The 22,647-nt window shown below is 54.5% G+C and overlaps 10 protein-coding genes across 10 annotated transcripts; 6 read left to right on the top strand and 4 right to left on the bottom strand.

Moving 5' to 3' along the window:
* Window positions 1-645: 645 nt before the first annotated feature.
* Window positions 646-1,428, top strand: BGZ61DRAFT_107280 (uncharacterized protein). Its single transcript, XM_046236890.1, has one exon. It carries the CDS (start codon window positions 737-739, stop codon window positions 1,301-1,303), a length of 567 nt encoding a protein of 188 aa, XP_046098870.1. The 5' UTR covers window positions 646-736; the 3' UTR covers window positions 1,304-1,428.
* Window positions 1,429-2,288: 860 nt separating this feature from the next.
* On the bottom strand, window positions 2,289-4,117 carry BGZ61DRAFT_363268 (uncharacterized protein; the record flags this gene model as incomplete). The annotated part of the gene is made up of 2 exons (XM_046241421.1): window positions 2,289-3,329; window positions 3,422-4,117. The coding sequence occupies 2 exons, from the start codon at window positions 4,115-4,117 to the stop codon at window positions 2,289-2,291; spliced, it is 1,737 nt and encodes a 578-aa protein (XP_046098869.1).
* A 1,060-nt stretch (window positions 4,118-5,177) lies between these two features.
* BGZ61DRAFT_497669 (Golgi transport complex subunit 5-domain-containing protein) lies at window positions 5,178-6,512 on the top strand (the record flags this gene model as incomplete). The annotated part of the gene is made up of 1 exon (XM_046251182.1): window positions 5,178-6,512. The coding sequence occupies one exon, from the start codon at window positions 5,178-5,180 to the stop codon at window positions 6,510-6,512; it is 1,335 nt and encodes a 444-aa protein (XP_046098868.1).
* Window positions 6,513-7,081: 569 nt separating this feature from the next.
* BGZ61DRAFT_556562 (uncharacterized protein) lies at window positions 7,082-8,425 on the top strand (the record flags this gene model as incomplete). The annotated part of the gene is made up of 2 exons (XM_046255658.1): window positions 7,082-7,102; window positions 7,135-8,425. The coding sequence occupies 2 exons, from the start codon at window positions 7,082-7,084 to the stop codon at window positions 8,278-8,280; spliced, it is 1,167 nt and encodes a 388-aa protein (XP_046098867.1). The 3' UTR covers window positions 8,281-8,425.
* Window positions 8,426-10,858: 2,433 nt separating this feature from the next.
* Window positions 10,859-13,114, top strand: BGZ61DRAFT_362795 (uncharacterized protein; the record flags this gene model as incomplete). Its single annotated transcript, XM_046241386.1, has 2 exons — window positions 10,859-11,379; window positions 11,461-13,114. 2 exons carry the CDS (start codon window positions 10,859-10,861, stop codon window positions 13,112-13,114), a joined length of 2,175 nt encoding a protein of 724 aa, XP_046098866.1.
* A 90-nt stretch (window positions 13,115-13,204) lies between these two features.
* On the bottom strand, window positions 13,205-15,132 carry BGZ61DRAFT_537161 (uncharacterized protein; the record flags this gene model as incomplete). The annotated part of the gene is made up of 2 exons (XM_046254495.1): window positions 13,205-14,576; window positions 14,636-15,132. The coding sequence occupies 2 exons, from the start codon at window positions 15,130-15,132 to the stop codon at window positions 13,205-13,207; spliced, it is 1,869 nt and encodes a 622-aa protein (XP_046098865.1).
* Window positions 15,133-16,667: 1,535 nt separating this feature from the next.
* Window positions 16,668-17,887, top strand: BGZ61DRAFT_521500 (Endonuclease/exonuclease/phosphatase; the record flags this gene model as incomplete). The annotated part of the gene is made up of 2 exons (XM_046252494.1): window positions 16,668-16,778; window positions 16,980-17,887. The coding sequence occupies 2 exons, from the start codon at window positions 16,668-16,670 to the stop codon at window positions 17,862-17,864; spliced, it is 996 nt and encodes a 331-aa protein (XP_046098864.1). The 3' UTR covers window positions 17,865-17,887.
* A 132-nt stretch (window positions 17,888-18,019) lies between these two features.
* BGZ61DRAFT_428525 (uncharacterized protein) lies at window positions 18,020-19,196 on the bottom strand (the record flags this gene model as incomplete). The annotated part of the gene is made up of 3 exons (XM_046243755.1): window positions 18,415-19,196; window positions 18,296-18,364; window positions 18,020-18,247 (listed from the first exon to the last, which is right to left on the bottom strand). Exons 1-3 carry the CDS (start codon window positions 19,090-19,092, stop codon window positions 18,020-18,022), a joined length of 975 nt encoding a protein of 324 aa, XP_046098863.1. The 5' UTR covers window positions 19,093-19,196.
* Window positions 19,197-19,490: 294 nt separating this feature from the next.
* BGZ61DRAFT_459478 (Mss4-like protein) lies at window positions 19,491-20,319 on the bottom strand. Its single transcript, XM_046246919.1, has 2 exons — window positions 20,192-20,319; window positions 19,491-20,135 (listed from the first exon to the last, which is right to left on the bottom strand). The coding sequence occupies exon 2, from the start codon at window positions 20,111-20,113 to the stop codon at window positions 19,691-19,693; it is 423 nt and encodes a 140-aa protein (XP_046098862.1). The 5' UTR covers window positions 20,114-20,135; window positions 20,192-20,319; the 3' UTR covers window positions 19,491-19,690.
* A 342-nt stretch (window positions 20,320-20,661) lies between these two features.
* On the top strand, window positions 20,662-22,133 carry BGZ61DRAFT_459477 (uncharacterized protein). Its single transcript, XM_046246918.1, has 2 exons — window positions 20,662-21,101; window positions 21,158-22,133. The coding sequence occupies exons 1-2, from the start codon at window positions 20,718-20,720 to the stop codon at window positions 21,662-21,664; spliced, it is 891 nt and encodes a 296-aa protein (XP_046098861.1). The 5' UTR covers window positions 20,662-20,717; the 3' UTR covers window positions 21,665-22,133.
* Window positions 22,134-22,647: the final 514 nt, after the last annotated feature.

Raw genomic sequence — 22,647 nt, 5'->3', positions numbered from 1 at the left:
TACTTCGTGTGACGGGCTGTGCGACATAACATCTGGAGGGGGGTTTCATCCTGTCAAAAGGGCCTATTTCGACATGGAGGAGACATTGACATGGAAGAGTCATGGATATGAACGGCTTGGTTGCATTTCCCCTCTTCTCCAGCTTCCTCACAGGCCCCTCTCCGGCATCCGAGCTGGACCCTTGCGTGAGGGCTTTGTTCGAGAAATCCGCAGCGTGCCTGGCCATGCGGAAACAGAACCCTGCCAACAATACTACATACCATCATGTCATGTAGCTACCTCTAGCTACTGGCATGCCTGCGCCTTCTATCCGTCCCATCCCCGTCCCCATCCCCGCCCATATTGCACATCCGCATCCGCATCCGCATTCACACCTCGGGTTCCCCGTTTGGCTGATGGTTCCTGGACGAGTGCGTGCTCCGAGCCCTGCCGGCTCGTGAATCATGCCACCAACTGCAAGGCACGACGCAAGCTGACGACACGACCAACAACAACGTTGTGCCCAAGCCAACCACACCCCCCTCCTACGGCCACTGGCGTCGTCGAACCGACCACCAGACACGCATGAGCCCCGCGCTGCCCACTCCCACTCCCCCCATGTGACAACTCGATAGGCGGGGACATGGCAGCTGAGAAGCAAGGGACGGCAAGGGCCAGGGCCGCCAAAGTCCCAACGCCCGTTGGGACCTCTATTTGCAATACGCCTGGCGCAGTGGTGGCTCGCTAGGAATGCTGGATGTTGTATTCCAGCCTCACGACTCAACTCGCCGTTGTCTCACGCCCTGCCACGAGGCAGACCCTCCCGTCAGCTCTCCCATGTCTCAAGCCGAACCACGCTCTACCCAGCCAACTGCAGCATTTAGGACGCCCGTTTTTTCTTCTTATCCAACCTGGTCCACCACGTTGTCTTGCCTTTTGTCCTTTTACTTTCGCCTTGACTCACTTCGCTTCCACACCGCTCTTTTATTACATGCCTCGAATTCCTCTACCCTTGATTCCACGTTCTTGCCTCAGTGGATCATCTCAGCTTGGGTCCACGATTCGCTGGCTCCAAAACTCCCAAGAGCCACAGCCCGAACGGCTCCCCGCTAAAGTCGTCCACCAAATCGGTCGGGGCTCTGGAGCAAAACTGTTTCGCCGAGCTGACGCTGACTGCTGCAAGCCAAGCCATGTCCCGTCTCTAGACCGCTGTGCTGTTACGTATCTGCATGCATGCATGGATCTTTTATGCATGGCCCCTCGTTCACGCGCGAATGGCATGGTATGCTTCTGGATCCCTCGCAGCGTCTTTGTGTTACCGTGAGCTTGTTGTCATTCCCACGGTAGCCGGATCTACGGCCCTCTCTCCGTTCCGCACGATAATGTCTGGCTGTTGCACTTGACAACACATGCTGATCCCCTGACCGAGACGTCGGTAAGGAGACTCCGAATCACATCTGCCGCCGGATCACGATTATAACGAGCCAGTCGGGAATTTATCCTAACCATGCTTTTTTGGTGTGACATTTGTCGTTTCTTTCCGTTTTGGGTAACCAGGTTGCTGTAAGCTGAGATGGAGTCCCATAACACCCTTCCGCTTTCAGAACAGCAACAGGGCTGGAACCTGATGTATTGTCCCTGTCAAGCATCCCATTTGGACATGGCTTGCCTTAGGTCTATGCCACCGCTGTCTCCCCAGGATTTTGGGTCTCAAATCCTGTCTGATCGGCCAGCGGTCCGAGCACGAAAGAAGCAGATCTTGCATGGACGGGCAGTGTCCTGTGAGCCGCAAGGGACATTGCTAGCGGACCTGACGTACCCCAGTGACGCAAGGGCATAAAGGTGGCAGTGCAGATCGTGAGGCTTACGGGGCAGTGAAGGAGGAAGCAATGCAAGGATGCAGCTCGAGGGATGCTGTGGTTGCTGTCCTACAGGATTGGTTTTGAAACACCACTGTTAGCTGCAGGTTGCCTATTGGAGTAAGTAAGCATCATACGACACGGAAGATGGGCTGAGCGAAGGCATCATGAAGCATTTTGATTCTTTCAGAGCATAATCGTAATCTACGTACACAAGGCTCTCGCCCATCATCACCACGAGGGAGAATCTAGACGCCTGTTGTCCCAGGACCGACACCGATTGATACTATCACAGAATCCAACCTTCCATTCAAGTTAATGATGCAAAGCCCATACGCCGACCCTATTCGTAATGTACCATAAAAATATCAATGTGCAATTTATCACTTGAGCAACTTGGCCATGTTGGCCTAGGCAACAAGGTAGGCTGTTCTACCATGCGCCCAAGGCTTAGATGTCCAACATGCTACGCACCTGCTGAGGCGCAGCAGTGATGCTGTTGGTCGTATCGGCGCTGTTGCTCCGGCCGGTGCTTCCTGGCCGGTTCGCGTTGCGGCCGCGTTCGGAGGAGCTATCCGTGTACGGGGGTGGCGGCGGCCCATCGAGCGCCAACTCAGCCTCGCGACGGGCACGCTCGGCCTCGAGGTTGTTGGGGAACAGGAGGCCGGCGGCAGCCTGCATGTTACGCTCGTGGCGACGACGCTCCGACTTGCCTTCGTAAGGGGTTGGGAGGTACTGGCGCTGGTGCTGGATGACAGAGACGCCGGCGCGGTCGATACGGGGGTTTGCCTCGTTCTTCATCGACTGCGGGACGGGATACATCTCGATGTCGTCCTTGGCAGCTGCCAGCGCCTCCTCACGGGCGTGACGCTCAGCGGCGTCCTCGACTCGGCGACCGGTGGCCCTGCCGCCGCCAATTTCATTGACGTTCATGGTGATCTTGTCGCGCAGGGTTTGCAGGTGCTCACCCTTGACGCGGCGCCACCAGGCAGGCTTCTTGACGATGCCAAGCTCTCGGTCGATGGCATCACCTCGCTCGCGCCTCTGTCGGATGAGGTCCTTATCCTCGTTGGGGCTGGCGTATCCGTAGATGACTTGGATGACGAGGACCAACAACGACGGACCATAGCCCCAACCATAGATGACGGCGACGGGACCATCCCTTCGGATGATCGAGTAATCCCAGACCCAGGCGATGAAGGCCTGGTACGCAATCATACCAAGCGTGAGGGGAATGATGATGTAGAAGCGCAGAGGGATGGCCTTGGTAAAGCCAAAGGCACGGCGGAAGATGCCACCCTGGCTGGCCCTGTAGTGTTTGATGGAATGCTTCATAGAGAAGACAATGGTCAACCACGCGGCGAACAGGACGAAGGCAGCGGCCTTGAAACGGACGCTGGTGGCGGCGGGGATGGCAATGGCCGCAGTCTGCTCGGGAGAGTGCTGCTTTTGAGTGAAACCCCAGCTTCGAGGGACGATAAGGAAGAAGTTCTGCATTCGGGGGTTAGCTTCTTGAAATCTATCATATGAGGTGTTGGTGTAGCAGGGGATGCTACACGGACGAGGGATATGGATAAACTCACCATCCAGACCAAGAAGTAGAACCACAATGGCAACCAGAACTCAATCTTGGCACGACGATCGTCTTCGCTGTAGATAAAGGGATTCGGGTCGACGAACTGGCGCTCCTGCCAGCTACCCCAGTGGCGGACAGCCTCCCAGGTCTGGGCCGTGGTGCCCATGCACATGAGGAACCAGAAGAAGACAGTGAGAGTTATGGGTAGCTCCGTCAGATAGTATCGGTCGACATCGATATTTGTGAAGAGGCTGATGAGGGCGGCGGCGCAGACGAAGATGCCCCAGTACCACTGCCAGCGACGGCCGATGGGATAGAAGCGGCGCTCGCGAGGCAGATACATCTTGCCATGCTTAGCCAGGACGGTCAGGAGCAGCATGAGCATGAGACCGAAGAAGCATGCGAATCCGATGCCGACATTGCCGCGAACACCAATGTTTTTGACGGCGGTATAGCACTTGGTCGCGTTGGTGAAGCTTCCATTGCCGAAGACGTAGTCGGCTTGGTAAGGCGCGAAGGTCAGGTAGCACTTAGAGTTGTTGGAGACAGTGTTGTTGGCGTAGTAGGTGTAGTTCCAGTACTTGAGGGCGGTGAGGTTGAAGTGGACGCCGGACAAGACGGTGTCGGATGAGTTGGCGCCCTTGGGCCAATCGAGGACGAGGTCGCGAGCCTGGATGGCTGCGATGTTGTCGTAGAAGCCCATGATGCCTCGTGTTATTCAGCCTCGATCGTGCAGAGCGGTTGGGAGACGGGGTCGTCGCGGTGAGCGCCCGTCTGGCTTATCGCTCTTCGGCAGTCAATCCGCGGGAGTCGTCCCAGTCTATTCGCGCGCTGATCGAGCGGGTTTGTTGACTCGACTCGATTCGCGTGTTGTGGTGGTGGTTGGCGATGGCAGACTGCGCCTTTGGCAAGCGGAGGAGCGAGACAGCAACCCGAGCGCAATTGAGAGACAAGACCACCACAGCAAATGCACGGGAATTGACTCAGGCCATTGCTCGACAACCTGCGAAAAGGAGAAAAGGGCGCCGGGGGGAGAAGAGGATGGGAGAAAAGTCTTGGGTGGAAGGATGACGATGGTGGTTGCCGGAGATGCCGTTCGCTCTCGGGAAAAGCCTCGCCGGTGAGTGGTTGGATGTGGGCCAAGGTGTGGAGGTGGAGATGCCGAGAGGTCCGTCCGGGGGCTGTTATTTCTCTCATACATACTTCGTACATCACACGCGACTTACGATGAACCAAATTATACGCGTATGGTACATGGCAACGAGTGAATTAGCTGTCGCAATTAGGTACACGGGTCCTCGGTATTCTGTCAGTCCGCGGTAACCATGAATGAAATTAATTCAATATTCCTCATCGCCACTTGTTCCGTTGCCCCGTCTCACATCCATCCCATCCGTCTTGTTGCCCCCAGTGACATCCGCCTGTCTCTTCAGCACCCTGGTCACTAATGACCTCACTGTAGCCACCCAGAGCCTCCCGTATCTCCAGCCGCTCGACTCCGTACGGGCGCCGCATGAGACCGGGAATAGTTAGCGGGCGGATGTAAGGTCATTACCACCTGGAGCACCCACTCTTAGCGGTACGTACCCCAGCCCCGTCGGCGTCGGCGCTGGAAAGCCCCGATGCCGAAAGAGGCCAGCTTCCAGAACACCACCATGCACACACAATTGGCATCGTGATGGTGATGCGACACCGCTAAGGATTGACGCCCCGACCACACATAGCCGCAACCCGCATTCAATGCTTGCGGCTCGTTTCTCAAAATGACGACATCGCCGCCCGTCGACGACGAGCCGTCGTACATCGACTACGAAACCTTCCTCGACCCTGGCTTTTCCCCCGCCTCGTTCGCCAACACGCTCGTTGTTGCGACCAACAACCCCAACGACACCCCGCTCGACCTTTCGACGCCCCTCTCCCGCGTCCTCTTCGATGCCCAGGAGATCGACTCCCACATCGACATCCTCACCACCCGCTCCGCCGTGCCACTGCTGCAGTACACCCAGCACCAGAGCCACGCGTCCAAGCACATCATCACCGAACTCGACGGCCAGATCAAGAGCCTCAACGACAGCTACCGCCAGCTCGAAAAGGAGGTCATCGACAAGCATGCCGAGGCCGACGAGGTCCGCCAGGTTGCGCTTCGTCTGTGGGAGACGCTGCGGCTTGGGCGGTCCGTCGGCCGGTGTCTGCAGCTTGGACGCCAGCTTGAGATCCAGCACTCGGAGCTGGAGATGAACGGTGGTTCTTCCTCTGGCAAGGAAGATCACCGCGCCCTTGTTCGATGCTCCTACACCATCGTTTCCCTGCGCGAGATCCTCGACCGCAAAGCCCTTGGCGAGGAGGGCTATGGACTGAGTCGCGTCGACGCAATCCGGAGCCTGCAAGACACCGTAACGACCCCAATCGAGCGCTCGGTCCGCGAAACCTCGGAGCGAATCGTCCGCGAGTTCTCGATACCGAGCACGGCAACCTTTACACAGGGGGAGGACGCCAAGGCCAAGATGGTGTCTGCCCTCAACGCCCTGTATCTCCTGTCACCTACCCTAGGCTTCCGCCCCGATAAGTGGGTGCCGCGAGCCCTCCTCCAGAGCCTCGAAACGTACATCCGGTCGGCGCTGCAGGTTAGCATCACGGCCCTATCGCGCTCACTGGGCCAGCTCCCTACCCTGGACAAGGCGCTCGCTGAGGTGACTGCCAAGTGCCAGAATATTGTGTCTCTGGAGTCGATTTTGGAGTCAACCAAGACACCGAGCCACCCTCTCATGCCAACCTCGGGCCAACAAAGCCAGACCAACCTTCTGCAACATCTGCTCTCTCACCTGGAGACGGGCAGTCTGCCGTCCTTCTTTTGGCGTACCATGGCTAGCAGTCTTGCCAATCGGGTACAGGATATCGTGAACCGGGGAGGTGTGGTGGCGCGAACGCTGCGAACGAACAAGGCCCCCGTCGGCGATGCGATCCGCCAGGCTGTTGTAAAAGGATCTCAGCTCCCCAGTGCCTTGTCTGGCGCCAAGGGAAAGGGGCGAGCAGAGGGAAATTGGGATCGAGAGGTGGCTGTTATGGTGGGCAGCGTTGTCAACAACCTAGGGCGATAACATGTCCCAGGGCAGTCCCTGTCAACGCCATTCATATATCCGTGTTGCACACAGTTGAATAATTTACAAGAGTCGTGAATGACTCTGCTATGAAGATTCAATCACTATGCTACTCCCGCCCAAACGTTCCAGTTCTCTGCATTCCAATGCGTTGTCCATCCTTATCACACTGACTGCCATTCCGCGAATGCCGTCATACCCAACGGAATCGCAATCGGAAATTGGCAACGACGGCCTGCAATGCATGGAATATTCCCATTCACTATCTTCTCCCAATGATTCCAATACAAAACTCCCCTTGATCATACGCAGCCTCGAATCTCCGTCATTCATAATAAAATCAGTGATGCGTTGGCGGGTGTAGCGCCAATCAGGATGCGACAATCCCCCGCATTCAGCAAATACATCTCACGTAAAGGCTGGGTCCCCCGGAGGAACGCGGATCCATCAACTTCAAACATCTTCGTTCCATCGCCAGACAGGATAATCTCGCTTCGTCACGTAACTCCGGATCTCTACAGCCCTTGTCAGGTCGCGCCGGATCCCACCAGATCTAATCAAGAAGCAAAATGGCGCCGAATCATGGCCTGGTGCATCTCAAGGAGTACGACATCAAGGACAGTACGTGGAGCTTATCGGCTCCCACATCGATCACGAGGTCAAATACAACTCGGCTGCCACCGAACCGGCGTGGAACGATGGCAGGGTCGGTGTAGAGCCTGGCCTAATCGTCTGGCGCATCGAGCAGTTTGAGGTTGTCGCCTGGCCCAAGTCCAAGTACGGCACATTCTACGACGGGGACAGCTTCATCGTCTTGTACTCTTACAAGGTCGGCGACAAAGACGGCAATGAGAAGCTAGCGCACGACATTTTCTTTTGGCTAGGAGCGCATACGTCGCAAGACGAAGCGGGTACGGCAGCTTATAAGACGGCCGAGCTGGACGAGTTCCTGCGAGGTTCCGCGACTCATCATCGCGAGGTCCAGGTGGCGCCCTCGGACGAGTTCTTGGCTCTGTTTCCCCGCATGTCCATCCGGTCGGGAGGAACCAAGACGGGATTCCGACACGTGGAGGAGGAGGTCAAGGACGAGACGCTCACGCTGCTACGCGTATTCAAGAACCCGGCGGCTGGCGCCAACGGTGTCATTGTGATTGAGGTGGAGCCCACCTGGCGCAGTCTCGACGACGTCGACGTCTTTGTGCTCGACACGGGCGACAAGATTTGGGTTTGGCAAGGCCAGGACTGCAGCCCTATGGAGAAGGGCAAAGCTGCCCAAGTGGTCCACGACATGACGGTAGCCAAGCACGCCGAAGTCGAGGTGCTCTCGCAGTCCGAGTTCCGGTCGCAGCGCGTCGTCGATCTGCTGGGAGGCGACGACGAGACCCCCCGATCAGGATTTCGCTGCAGACGCCCATTCGCCTCCGGCAACCAACAGCACGGGGCCGATCCCCAGCCCAGGAGGCTATTCCGCCTCAGCGACGCCTCGGGCCAGCTCCTGTTCGAGCTCGTCAATGATGGCGAGCGGATCACGCGCGGTGATCTTGACAGCAATGATATCTTCCTGCTGGACGATGCTGGTAAGGCTATCTGGGTGTGGGAGGGAAGGGGAGCCAGTGCCACGGAGAGGAAGTGGTGGTACCGCGTTGCGCAGTCCTACCTGCAGAACCTGCAGGCTGAGGCTGGGCACGAGGACGCATACTTGATGCCGGTGGGCAAAGTGGTTGAGGGGAATGAGAGCCGCAGCTTTCTCAAGGCCATTTCGGTCTGAGGATGCCTGAGAGGGGCGCTGGAGACCATGCTGGCAGATGGATGGTCAGCAGATGGGTATTTGATATGTTTGTGAACAGATCAACACAAGTTATCCGGCTAGGTTATAGTGGTAGCACATTGTTGGCACATGGAGTAGAACAAATGGCAACACATCTGTTGGTTCTCTAGAGCACAGCGACAGTAATTGAAGAAGAGCGGAAGCGCGGCGGCCAAGATGGGACCACACGATGCCGAGCAGCTGGGATCTTGCAAGGGCGTCGTCTAAGGCCCGCAAACTACCGAGCTAGATGACCTTTACCAACGTAATCTGGATTGAGATCACCATGACTAGATGTGCCAAGCGTGGGGTCCTCGTCGGACAGTTTACCTCTTGTGCGTGGCATGATACTACCTTTTTCTGCTTCTCTTTTTTTCCTGGCGAGATATGCGTCGCTCGAGCCTTGATCTACACTGTGTGAAGCCTCATTGGGAGAGTAAGGTGAGCCACGAGACGATGGACAAGGTGGGCTAGCTCGCGCAGTTACAACAAGGTCGGATGATGCAGGTTGGTGGACAAGGGGTTGAGGCACAAAACAACCTTACTGTTTAAAGTTTTTTTGAGCCTTTTTTCAGAGCGGTAGTCCTGACCCGTACGGGAGGCAATGAGTGTCGATCACGAAGCAAAGCGTCTTATCAATCCACGCCACGCTGCATGAACATCTTATCGATCAGCCAATCTTATCAATCCACATCTAATCACTCCGGAGCGTTCCCAAAGAGGCAATGCTATCCATGCCTGGCCCTCTGTTCCTGCGGATGGGATCTAAGTTAGGTCCCTGAAAAGTTCCGGAGAGCTACTGCTTAGAGAATGTGCAGTAGAGGCCAACATGCCATTGCTGTGTGGTTACGATGTTCAGAGCCGACGCCGTTCCCGTCTGGTCATGTCCTCCGCCTCCTGCCCATTTGGTGCCATGTGGACGGTGTGGTCTGACCAGATTCGGGGAGAGCCAGGACTGTAACTTAAACTGCTTACCAAACAAGAAGCCCAAAACTGGGGTTCGGGCGGATCATTACCGAAGCCAGGGACAATCCTGGTGGATCGAATATCCCAGCCCGCAGCCGGAGCGACGCTGACCATGACGAGCCCTGTTTCTGTTTGCCAATGGCAATCCGAACCGAGCATAAGGCCCGTGGAGCATCAATATCTCGCCAGTGATGCTTCACGGGGGATCCTTCCCCTCTGCCCAATGAAGCGGCCAGCAGCACTGCTTAGATGATCGATCCCCGCCATGCTACGTCGTAGGACGCCAAGTGGTCCCGGCACGACGGAGCGACCGAGATACCGATGCGAGTTCATCCCACTGTCCGCCAGACGCCGATACCAGTTCATCCCACGGTCTATCGCACGATCCGCGGCCCGCTGCATCGGCGTGGGAGGCGTTTTGAGGCGTTCGGGAGGGTCTGGGGGCTACGGGCGACTGGAGACCGGTTTATTACGCATCACACTTGTGTAGTGTCTTACACCGAGATCGGTGGCGCTCCAAACGGCGCCTCTGCCGTGTGGTTCGCGTAAGATCAGATCGGCGCTGGCACGTGTAATTCAACGTCAGAATTCGGACAGCTCGTGTACTTCCTGTCTCGGGTCGCCCGTTCTACTGTCCGCGTTTACGCCCTCGTAGGGCGGGAGTTGCTCATACGTGTACGGCAATTACAACACTAAACCACAAGACCCGTACACCTAAGCGGAGACAAACGACCCGTTATTTCCTCAACGAGGTCTAGGAAACGCCCCTCCCGGCCGAACAAGCGAATGCAACTGGATCCCTAAGCATTTGCCAAGGCGCTTGCTGAGTTTTTGCGGTACATGATACATCTGATAACCTGTCTTGGCAGGTCCGAGGCTAATAGGAGCCCCGGCTCCGGCCACACGCATCTTGGGCAGATGGCAGTCTAAGGTTAGAGCTGGAAAGAACCTTTTTTTGATGGGTGGAGAGATTGTGGAACCGAAAATTGAGTTGAGAGCCCAGGGCTTGGTTGCAATATAGCTCAGACGGTAGGGATGGCCGCTGCAAGAGGCTGCAGAGCACCGAGCGTTATAGGTTGACGAGGAGGTATAACGCCGAGTACGTCCACGCCCAGCCCGCAGACGCACAAATCAAATTGTGCCATCCCAGCAATGGTAGCCAAATCCCACGCCCGTCGAGCCCAAGGCGCGAATTGGGATGTTGGAACGTCCATGAAGATCTTTTCGCCTCGGCTAGCGATGGAGAGTGGGATGCGGGATGGGGGCCTAGTCACAAACGAGGCTTGCTTGGGGCGTGGAGGCAGTCGTAACTCGTGGCCTGTGACTGGAGACAAGTCTGGCTCTTAGTGTGTTCCCTGGATTCTCTGGATCCTCGCCGGGGCACCGTAGGGTCAAGTGTACAAAGTATAAAGTGTACCGTCCGCCTCGGGTGTGGATCAACATCTGAGAGATGAGCCCCTTCTCCACTGCCTTTTCTTCATCTCAAGAGACACCAGTCGTCCTGGATCGGCTCCTTTGTTTATAGCAAGCCCTCTCTCTCTGGCTGGCGATGAGCCCTCAACTCGTCCACAAGATGAGACTCTCACCCTCCCTCGCCACCGCCGCGGCGCTCCTAGTGGCGTCCGCCCAAGGCTCTCCTCTCCTCGGCTATGGTTCGTACAACTACGACACCCCATGCTTCTACGCCTGTAACAACGCGATCCCCACCTCGCTCAATTGCCCAGAGTACGCCGAACTCAGCGAAGGGGAGCTTGCCTTAGCATACCCTTCCGCTACTTGCTTCGGCAATGACACCGCCTACCTGACCTCCATCGCGTGGTGTATCAAGGAACACTGCGATGAGTCGGTCAAGATATGGGAGGTTGAAAAGTTCTGGGCTGAAGACCTCTTCTATGGTTCCACAGAGCCGGGAGTTGTCATCCGGTACACATACTCCGAAGCCATCGAGGAAGTCGACACGAAGAACCCTCCGCAGCCCATGGGCACGGACTTGGTGTTGAACCGGACAATCTCACTCACAGATGACGAGTACATTGCCTACCTCAATTCCATCATGTCGTTCAAAATCACCAGCAAGAATGAGTCCAAGTTCTCGTAAGCCACACTCACCTCCAGAGACTCTACAAGCTCGAGTTGCCAGAGCACCCACCACTAACACGTTTGTCTCCCGCCTAGACTCCTCGTTTTCATCGGTGGCGCCGTGGCTCCCGTTGCCCTCTCCCTCCTTCGCCTACTCCCCTGGCCCGTCAAGCTCCGCAGCAAGTTCTACGCATACTTCATCGACCCTCCCGTCTTCGGAAAGAGCCATAACGTGCCGGTTCTTGGCTTGGCTATGGTTCCTACTCGCGGCCAAGCCATCTTCATCCTCTACATTATCCTTATCAACTGCGCTGTTTCCTTCGTTGGATTCCCTGCATATACCCCTAACGCCTGGTACCCTGATCGCTCCTATGAACATATTCGATATATGGGCAACCGTTTCGGCATGTTGTCATTCGCCAACATCTCCCTTACTATCTTGTATGGAGGCAGGAACAATATGCTAATGTGGCTAACCAACTGGTCTCACTCGACCTTCCTATTGCTTCATCGATGGATAGCTTTTATATGCACCATGCAGGCCTGCTTGCACTCTGCTATGTGGCTTCATTTGGTGGTTGAAGGAAACACTTATGCCGAGACATATATCCTCCCGTACTGGTACTGGGGCATTGTCGGCACACTGGCACTAAGCTTCCTCATCCCCTTCTCCATCATGCCAATTCGAAAGCACATTTACGAAATTTTCCTGATCGGCCACATCGCCCTGGCCATCACCGCCATTGTCGGTTCGTGGTACCATATCCTCGCCCTCTACGAGGGTCGAAATGGTTTCGACGTTTGGCTGTTCGTAGCTATGGCAATCTGGGCCTTCGACAGACTCTTGCGTATCGTTCGAATTAGCAAGCACGGCATCAAGAGGGCATACATTACCAAGGTTGATGACGAGTATATCCGAATCGACATTCCTGGCGTTGAATGCAGCGGATACTGCTACTCCTACTACCCCACCGTCTCCTGGCGCCTATGGGAGAACCATCCTTTCTCTATCGTCGGCGTCACTCCCGGCCAGAGCACGGTTTCCGCAGAGTCCCTCATCTCTTCCAAATCCAACTCCAACTCTGACACCGAGATATCATCTGTAGCTGTCGACGCGGCTGCCAGAAAGGAGGCTGGGGTCGTCGCTGCCAAGACTACTACGACCATTGCCAGCCTGCACGGAAAGAAGGCCGGCATCACCATGTTTGTCCGCGTCCACAAGGGCCTGACCAAACTTCTCGCCTCAAAGGCTGGTCTTGAGGCCGGCGTCCCCGTTCTCATCGAGTCCAGCTACGGCCATGAGGGAAAGACATCCCTCCAAGGCAACGAAAGCAAATACAACGCTACCCTTGACTATCCCAACACACTCGTCATTGCTGGTGGTGTCGGTGTCACTGCTGTCATCCCCGCGCTCCAGAACTGCCTCAGCATCTACGAGCCGCTCGGAACCACCAAGTTCTACTGGGGGATCCGTAACCGCGGTCTCGTGGATGCCGTTGAGGGCATGCTGCTGGGGCAGGGCGACGGCAAGAAGGGCAACTGGGGTCGTATTGAGCCTCACATTACCGTTGGGTCACGCCTCAACGTGCGGGAGATCTTGGAGAAGGAGTTGAGTAAGGATGCAAGTGCTGGGACTACGGTTGTTGTCTGCGGACCCTTGCCTATGCTAGATGAGGTGCGATATACGGTCGCGGCTGTGGCCCGCCATGGAGCCGTGGTGAGATTAATGGAGGAGGCTGTGGTGTGGTAACGCAATATCTCGAGAACAAGAAAAATAATAAACTGAGCGTTAATTTCATCAAAAATTGCAACTATTTCTTTTGTGTCTACTTCTAACACGCTAAATGCGACCTCTTCGGAGGAACTTGTTGGGTAGATCAACATGCTTCGCCCGCAAGTACTCGCAAATATTCTTCCCCAGGGTATCGTACTCGCTCGTTGAGTTGTATCCGCGGTCCAGGTGGTCTCTTACCAGGAAGTGCACTGCGCGGATACCCGGGATCTCGAACCGCTCAATCTTCTTGCCCTTGTTGCTCCCCTCGAGCAGGTGATGGATCTTCTCGATTGTCAGGACACTGCGCAGCCAGTCCCACTCGTCCTGGTGGCGCACGTAGAAGCCCACGTTGGCATCCGACGCCTTGTCACCAGAGCGGCCGCCGACGATCCAGCCCAGAGGCCCACGGGTTGTAGGTCCAAATGTGGCGAGATCGACGGGGTTCTTGGTCTCGTACGACTTCTGGTCGCGGGGGTAGTCTGGGCGCGTGTTGTCCTGAACAGGGATATCGATAGACTTGTTGGCCCAGGGGAGCTCAACACGATGCTTGATCTCCGTCTGAGGCAGGAGTGTCACGTAGTATTCATAAAAGGGCTTTCCCTCACTCTGGCGTTGGTCGTTGCCGAGGGTTGCGCCGGGGCAGCTCTGGAGGAAGTTCTCCATGCACCAGCGGTTGAAGCCGGGGACGTCGAGAGTGAATTTGTCGACGAGCGCCTTGTTCTTGGTTTGAACGAAGATTCTCATGTCTACCGTAGAAACCTCTTGGTTCCGCGGGTTCTCAGGAGAATATCCGTTAAGTGTGAACTTGAGGCATGTCAAGTCCTTGATCGCGTCGCCGATCGAGTGGCGGATCTGTCGCTCTGTCCACTCGGCCTTTTCCTCGAGATCGAGACCCACGAGGTAGTAATGGAACTCAGCCTGGTACCCTCCAAACGCAGTCAGGCCAACCTTGGTAGTAGAGGGCGCAGGAAGGCCGCGCACGCCAGTGACCAGGACGCGGTCCTTGGAGATGTCCTTCATGACGATGCCCTCAAGATTGGCAGTGACATCAGAGCCGTAGTACAGGGGGCCCTGGATCTCGTACAGCAACTGTGAGGAGACGGTGCCAACTGATACCTCGCCTCCAGTGCCAGGCTCCTTGCTAATGATGCAGGAACCGTCAAACTCAACCTCGGCGATGGGGAAGCCGAGGTTCTCGCACTTGTCCATGAGGCGCTTGAAGCCGGAGTAGTAGCCACCGCAGACATAAGCGGAGCACTCAATCAAGTGGCCAGCCACGAGCGAACCGGCGATCTGGTCGAGATCCGTCTCGCGGTCCCAGCCGTGCCACCACATGGACGCGCCGATAGTAGGGGCGGCGTCGGCGACACGGCCGGCGATGACGATATCGCAGCCTTGTCGAAGAGCCTCTGCGATACCAGCACCGCCGAGATAGCACCTGCTGAGGGTCAGTAATTTTATAAAGAACCAGGGTTTCCGTCATTAGAGGCCACTTACTGAGCGCAAATAATGTCATGGCCCCATTCCTTCAGTGTCTTGCCGGTCATCAAACTGACAAACTCTTCACCACCCTCCTGCAACCGCTTGACAGTGTCTGTAACTTCATCTCCGTTGATCCATCCCACCTTCAAGTCAAGCCCTTGCCGCTTGATCTCCTCCTCAACCTGCTTGGCGAGGAGCTCAGTATCGCTGGCGCCGGCATTCACAGCGACCTTGATGTTCTTGGACTTGAGATACGGCAGCGCGGGCGACAGGTTGTCCATGAAGGTCGGGTCAAAGAGACCCATGGGCTCGTCCTTGAGCTCGCCGGCCTTGCGCATGCGGGCGTTTTCCTCCTTCTGGGCGCCGTGCAGCGTCATGGTGCATTCCGACAGCCAGTCGCCAATGATGCAGTCGATGTCGCAGTTCTTGGCCAGGTCTCCGATGGCTCGTTGCCGATCCGAGAAGCCGCCCGAGGAACCGGCGATGCGGATTGCTCGCTTTGCTGAAGGCATTGTTGCGGTATTCGGACCTGTGTCAACTCTTGAGGTTATTGTTGCCAAGGGTTCTAGGATCGTCACCTACTGTCTATCTCTCTCCTCTCGCTTCGTCAAGAACACTCCCCTTCTACTTATACCTCGTTTATCCCCTCATTTCTCCACATTGCCGTCATGTTACCGGCTCAATGTTCGGAAGACTGCACGCGGATTCTCGTGTCTCTAACCGACTGGCTTTGTTCTCCCGCGTCTGCTCAGGTTCCCATGCCACTTCTCCTCATGCCAGAACAAGTCTAGTCCCGCGTGGGAGTTGTCCTCGAGACCTCTCCAGTGTGGGGTTAAATCTCCGCCGCCACATTGTGTTGTGGGATCTGGAGCCGATTGGCGAATGCAATTGACGGCGGAAAAGGATACCCACTAAGAGTTGAAATCGGTAGAGTCGACGACAGCCAAAAAGTGCCGAGCCGCAAGAGTCTTCGAGTTATTGGTAGTCGGAAATTCAATTTCCTGAGTCATGTTTCATTATTCCCGTGGCCCCCGGTTATCTTTTCGAGTCATGACAAACGGCGCACTTTGAAGGTTGATGTTAAGCGTCCGGTTACCAAAACCCGTCTGTGGTCAGCCATTTAATTGCTTAATAAAGTTGGAGAAGCAGATTTCGGCAAATCACTGCTTAAGTGATAAAGATAGCAGGCGTCTGTCCATCTCAATCCCTTGCCACAGCTGAAGCTATCAGCCGCGTCGTCATCACATTTTCAGTCCTGGTTGGTCGCCCGCCTTGATGCGTGTAGCTTACTTGGCGGCATTGCCTGCATACTGCTTCTTAGTTCGTTTAATATTCCTCTTCATGTTGTGGAGTATCTCTGGGCTGTGCATACGATATATTTTTATGAACAATCGTATTTTGATCACAATGGGATCTTGTTTGTTTTCACGTTACCATCGATACTATGATTAACAATGAGATTTTAGTTATTCATTACCGGTGCAAAACGATATCTATCCCAGCATTCCCGTCCAAACAACGTGCAACGGCTCGTGGCAATCCACCAGTACTATGTTGCAGTCGGCTTCGACGTATGACGGTTCAGTTGTTCCTGTCATGCCACCTCCTAGTTTGCCATGTGAAACAGCTAGACAAAGGAAAGATAGTCGGACTGGTGCCATAATCCCAGCACTTCAGTTGAGTTGGCCCTTAAACATCTTCAATCACCCTGCCTGACATTACAACCTGGTCGCCGAATGCGCCCAGTCGCACTAATAAGTGGACCGAGACGCAAGTATGAACTGATGTCACTGACCTAGTCAAGCGCTCTTCGGGTTAGCACCTCTCAATTTGGCCATGTGAGGTTCTTGGTGAACCTCACTGGATCCCAGACTGGCCCCGCTACTTGCTTCACTGATCGCCAAACAATCCCAAACACCTCACGACCCACCGACTTAAGCATATTATTGACAAGGGTTTTGCCATCGCATCCAGAAAATATTTGCGTCATTTAAGTATCGTGTATGATTCTTCCATTCCACTGTCAAGGTTACTTTGCAGAACCAAAATGGTAGCTCTGGCATGGGTTCGCAAGTTTGCTACCACTCAGTTCCCCCACGTGCCTGTAGATCATGGCATCCGCCGGGGACTATTCCAAGGCACGACCCCTCCATCGGCGGTATGTTTTCAGTTTCCTGTACACTTCAAGTTGCCGTATTAGGAAACTCGGTGTTGCTGCCACGCGATTAACACTTTCGGTGATGCAAGTGCAGGGGAAAGGTGGTATAAAGAGAGGCTGTTACGCTGTGGCCAGGAAACGTTGAAGCACTGCACCAAAGACCTTGATTAAAATTATCAATAATTGATATTCAAAATGAAGTTAAAGTCCCTTCTCTTCAACGCCATTTCTGTTGCTGCGGCTTCGTCCCGCACCATCAACATGCGACTGATGACGTACAACATCCGGCTTGCGGTTTCGGTCGGTGGTACCGGCGAGGAGCTCTGGTCTGTTCGACAGCCATTAATGTCTGCTCAGCTGAACTATGAGAGTGCTGGAAGGCCCGAAGCGCTCATGTGTTTCCAAGAGGCTACGTACCCTCAAGTCCAAGATCTTGACGCTGGTCTTGGTGATGAGTGGACCTACGTTGGCGTTGGCCGGGATGATGGCGCCCAGGGTGGAGAGTTCTCCCCGATCTTCTACCGTCCTTCTGTATGGAAACTTGAAAAGAATACGACCTACTGGCTCAGCGAGACTCCTGAGGAAGTTGGCTCCGTGGGATGGGACGCTGCCCTCCCCCGCATCGTGACCGTCGCCCGCTTCCGTCACGACAGCTCCGGCGCGCGCATCGTCTACATGTGCACGCACTTCGATCACGTCGGCCAAATTGCCCGCGAGAACTCGGCCAAACTCCTTGTCAACGTCTCGGATGATTGGTCCACCTACAAGAAGAAGACTCTTCCTGTGTTCCTGGGCGGCGACCTCAACGTCACGCCTGACAACGTGGCGTACCAAACGTTGGCGTCAGAGATGTACGACACAAAAGATGTAGTGCCGGAGGAACATCATTTCGGAAACGTCAAGACATACACGGCATTTACAGTGGATTCATCTGATGACACTGAGATTGACCATATCTTTGTCAGGGACCCTGAAGACCTCGAATGGGACTCCTTTGCAGTTCTCAATACCAGGTTTGAGGATGGAATCTTCATCTCCGATCATCGTCCTGTGGTAGTGGACTTTAAGATGCCTCGCAAGCAGTGATGAATGATGAAGCGGTCTCAATTAGCCTCGGACAATTACGCCTCGTCTTGGTATACAGAAAATGACATGAAAATAGGATGGGTAGTCTACAAATGAACGCAATTCTATAGCCGGGCATTAGTCATCATAAAGCCCTCCGTGGTTTCGTCTCTCCATCATTTGTATGCCGTAGTTTCTCGCTCGCAAAAGTCGACGAAGCGCTGAGCCACACCAGTGCCCCCCTGCTCCTTGGTCTTCAACGCAGATTGAATGCCGCATGGGAGACGCCCGAAGCGACCCCAAGGGATGATGAAGGAGCCATTCTTTTCAGATGTGATCTCTGGGGACAGTAATCCGAACAATTCACTGTACGCTCCAAACTTGGCTGGTTTGAACACCATACCCTGCAATCAATTAGCATTGTGAAATTTAGGTCGCTGTATGATTCTCACCATGACGAAGGCAGCTGGAGCTGGGAGATGTCGTTGAAGTTCTGTCTTGAGGAATCCTGGATTGACCGACTGGGTGTCTATTAGCTCGCGTCCCTGAGATCGTCCTAAGAAACACTCACCACAGAGATGACTCCATGGGTCCCTAGTCGCATTGCTGCGTCATGCGACAAGAGAATATTTCCGACCTTGGTCATCATGTAATTTTCCATTTGGCTCTTCACAACCTTTGGCTCGTTCTTTGCCTCGTCCCAGACAATGCCACCGGCTTCGGGGATCCCCATCATGGTACTCGCCAGCCACACGACTCGCACACTGGCTTTTTCCGCAAGACTCGCAGTGCTTATAAGCGCGTCCCCCAACAGGCGCAGCAGAGTATAACCCCCCAGACAATTTGTTCCCATTTGGAGCTCATGTCCCTGCTTGGACTTGCTCCCATCTGGTGGAGTCATTACTCCTGCATTCAGCACCAGACCATCGAGTCTAGTCTCCTTTCCCTTGAAGCGCTCTACCGCTGGTGCAATGCTCTGCAAATCAGATAGATCGACCTCCAGGGCCTCCAGACGGCCAGTGGATTGGGGGAACAATTCTTTGATGGCTTGGATTGATGACGTAATCCTCGAGCCGTTTCGGGCAGCAAGATAGACGACTGCGGACTTGGAGTAGAGGATCTTGGCGAGTTCAAAACCGACTCCAGAAGTTGCACCGGTGATGATATAGACTCGGGAAGATAGGGAGGGCAAAGAATCCTCCGTAAAAGTAGGCGACGGAGGGAACATCTGTGTTCGGGTCGACGACATGGTGGCGGTTTTCAGTGGAAGAAGGTGGATAAGTTGAAATTATGTTGATAACAATATCAGAAACAATTGATACAATTTGGACTTGGCAGTTATATATACTCAAGGCCCCGTTGACTTGGAAAGTGAGAATCCCGAGAAGTCCACCTCATTCTCAGGATCACGTTCACCAGGCATCGACAATAGAATTGGCCAGCGTAGCAAAATTGCAACTAAGTCTCCTCAAAATAGAAAGCGTCAAGATTGCGGCTGTGGCTGACGTGGGTCTCGGAACGGCGATGTTGGGTTTCGGTCGGAGATGGGCCCACGGCATCGGCTTTATGGAGTTCAATAGCTCCGACAGGGTCCGGATTCCCGATGGCCCCCACAACCGATCGTTTCTGGGCAGGGATTGTTCATAGCCATTGTTTCTTTGGTCCTGGGCCAATCTAGAAACTTATTTAGCTATTTTTATGTCAGATCTTGGACAAGTGGCGCCTCTGGATCGGAGAGCATCATGATGGGGGTATTCAGTGATCAGCCAATGGCGGCGATGGCATCAAGCAATGCGTTCAATTCAACACAGCTATACTTATGCATCCCATCCAGTTCCAGGTCCACATCAAAAATTTGGCGACCCCGGATCACCTCCCTCGGGAATAGGAACCTTGGCTGATCGTGTGTAGATATGCTTCGCACCCTCCCAGCTCAGTCCTTCCAAGCAACCTCCTTTGATGCTCAGCGTAGGCTTGGGCGTCCCGTCCGGCAAAATGCTTCTATGCAGAATTCGCACGCCGCATTCCTTGCAAAAGTAACACTCAAGCGTGTTGCCCGCCTCTGTGGGGCGGACCCAGAGCCCCAGTCTGGAGCGCATGTCTTCTGGAAGCGGCCACATTCCCTCTGCGGGAAAAATAGCTGAAGTGCCAAAAGCAGAAGAGGACTGTTTCTGACACTCTAGACAGTGGCAACAGTAGACGTCAATAGGTTCCGGTCGAGACGCGTAAAGGAGGATTTTGCCGCACTGGCACTGGATTTTCGGGTTCATATTGGCTGTGTTCGCGGGATCGCTGGACACTGTGAGTTTGGAATGATAGAGTTGGGTGGTTTTGCTCATAACGCTCACATCCAAGTGAAATCAGCTCTTGTTAAGGATATTGAAATCTAGAAAGGAAGATGCAGTGATGTTAGTGTCGTTTAGATGCTTGTAGTTCAATGTCGCAGCTGAGGGTAAGATAAGTTTCGATTGTGACGCATGACGAAGGGCGTGGCTTGTAATTGACCCCGCCTACCAGATCAACACAATCTTCATTATTGGTCAAGAAATAAATCTCATTTACTGCGCGACCTCATGCACCAGTAGCTAACACGAGGAGGAATAACTATACTTTGGACAGACAAATCATGAATGAACCACTGAATGGCTTATCCTACCCTACACCTTGCCATAATTTCGTAGGGCTGATTTCATCTCAAAGGTCAGGCTCCTGGAGGTTGCGCAACCAGCACGTGGTCTGTGCGGAACCCGGAACGACTCGGCCGGTTTCTCCGATCGGTGACGTAATGGGAGGCTGGGTTCTAAACACCACAGCTCCCACTGGTGATGCCTGGAGCTCTGATTATTTTCTGCAACAGCGTGTGAGAATTCCATCATGCCTCAAAACGGTGTATCCAATCCGCCGTATCCCACACGGATTGAGGCTCTGTTGCGTCCGGTCCACCGGCCAATCCTCTACCTCAAACGAGCCAGCATCGCCGCGTCCTATCCCATCCGTGGCATCTGGTATTTCTTGCGCCATCGCGAGTTGTGGCCCCTCTTTGTTGGACGCATGCTGCCACTGTCTCTCATATCTTTCTTGGTTTACTTTGTGCTCTTCACCTTTGCTTTTCTGCCTCAGTATGCATTCCTAGCCATTTTCCACGGCTGGGGTGCTTGGGTCAACGCCGTGGTGCTGGTTTTGGGAGAGGGCCTCATCGTCATCCAGGGTCTTTTCGAGGGCTTCTTTGTGGATGAGTGTAGAGTAGATGTGTTTGATGTGAGTCTCACTTGTTACAAGTATGCGCGATATCTGACCTGCTAATCCTCGTGCAGGCAACTCTCATCAACTACTCGTTGACTGACCTCATCTCTCCGCATCGAATTCTGTTCCTTGACGCCCCCAATTCCGTCAAAATGCTTGGAAAGCCAACGACCTCTGCCGTGTACACACCATGGAGTATCATTCAGATCGTCGAGCTCATCGTTTTCCTGCCTCTCAACCTGGTACCCTACGTCGGGACACTGGCATTCATCATCATCACGGGAGCGAGACTGGGTAAACTGGCTCATTATCGGTGGTTTGACATTAAGGGCCTATCTAAGGACCAGGAAAAGAAGGAACTGAGGGATCGTGCGTGGGAGTACGTCTGGTTTGGCACCGTCGCCATGATCCTGGAGCTGATTCCCATCCTGTCGCTCTTTTTCCTCTTGACTACAACGGCGGGTGCAGCCATGTGGGCGGCGCGGATGGAGGAGGAGGACAGAAGGAGAGCTGTGGATGGTCTCATAAGCCGAGAGGACTCGTCTGCACCACCTCCATATACGGACCACGTCGTATGACGCAGGTGATTGGATAACTGCACGCCAAATCTGATGCTATCTGCGCCTCACTTATCACTCTTTGTGTTGCTCTCCAACCTTCACGCTGCTCGCTTCGTTCATGCATTTGAACACTGTGAAACCTGGCCTGGCTGAACCGCCCCTGCCTGAGGCTTTTGTCCAGGTCTCCTGGCTGGCTCAGAGAGAGAAGGAGGATTCTGGGGTGGTGCTACAAGGCTCTTCGGCCCTTAGCCAAGAGCCAATCGCAACATAGGCAAGTTGAGCGTGTAGTTGAGGCGTGGCGAATTAATTTCCCTGGGTGTCCGCTGTAGTGGAAGGAAGCAGTTGCCCCATGTCGTTGTCTCGCAGTTGGCTCCGAGTGGAATCAACCAACACCAAGAGGAATGTTCACGACATCTGGAGACAAAGACTAGAGGTTGCAGAGTCTCTTAATTAAAAATAATCTCAATATCTACTATGAATTCCTCGATGATGCACATCTACTGGCTGCTCTCGGAGCTCGCATTCTTGCACCTGTGAATACTCCGCACCTGTCAGTCTGTGTACAGCTGTTGCCGGTTGACATCACGGCTCCGTCCTTACACCCAAGCCCAAAACCTGAGGCAATCACTCGCCCCAACGCCTTATCCCCAACAGTTGCCGAAAGGGAAGGAGCACTCCTTCCTCGCCATAAACCGAGTAGGGCACGCGACCTTCCCCCCTTTCGCACCACCCACCACCCACAAAGACTCTTCTCCCACGTTCCATTCCCACTTCTCCAACCTCTCTCCTCCACCTTCGTTCTCCCTCGACACACGAGACCTCGTTCCCTTTCTCGTCCCTCTCCATCTCTTCACCTCTGGTGACTTCGTGTCTCCTGGTCCACTCGTTCACACTTCAATCGTCTGTTGTCTTTCTGTCTTTCAAGCAGCTCGCCATCTCTCATCCCGACTGTTGTCCCCAATCCCTTCTCCAGCTTTTCAAATCTCCTCTGGAAGAAGGCT

The sequence above is a fragment of the Ilyonectria robusta genome (genome assembly GCF_021365365.1).
Source record: "Ilyonectria robusta strain PMI_751 chromosome Unknown BGZ61scaffold_23, whole genome shotgun sequence".
Lineage (NCBI taxonomy): Eukaryota > Fungi > Ascomycota > Sordariomycetes > Hypocreales > Nectriaceae > Ilyonectria > Ilyonectria robusta.
Note: the sequence above shows the minus strand (reverse complement) of the source record. Positions and strands in the feature narration are given on the sequence as shown.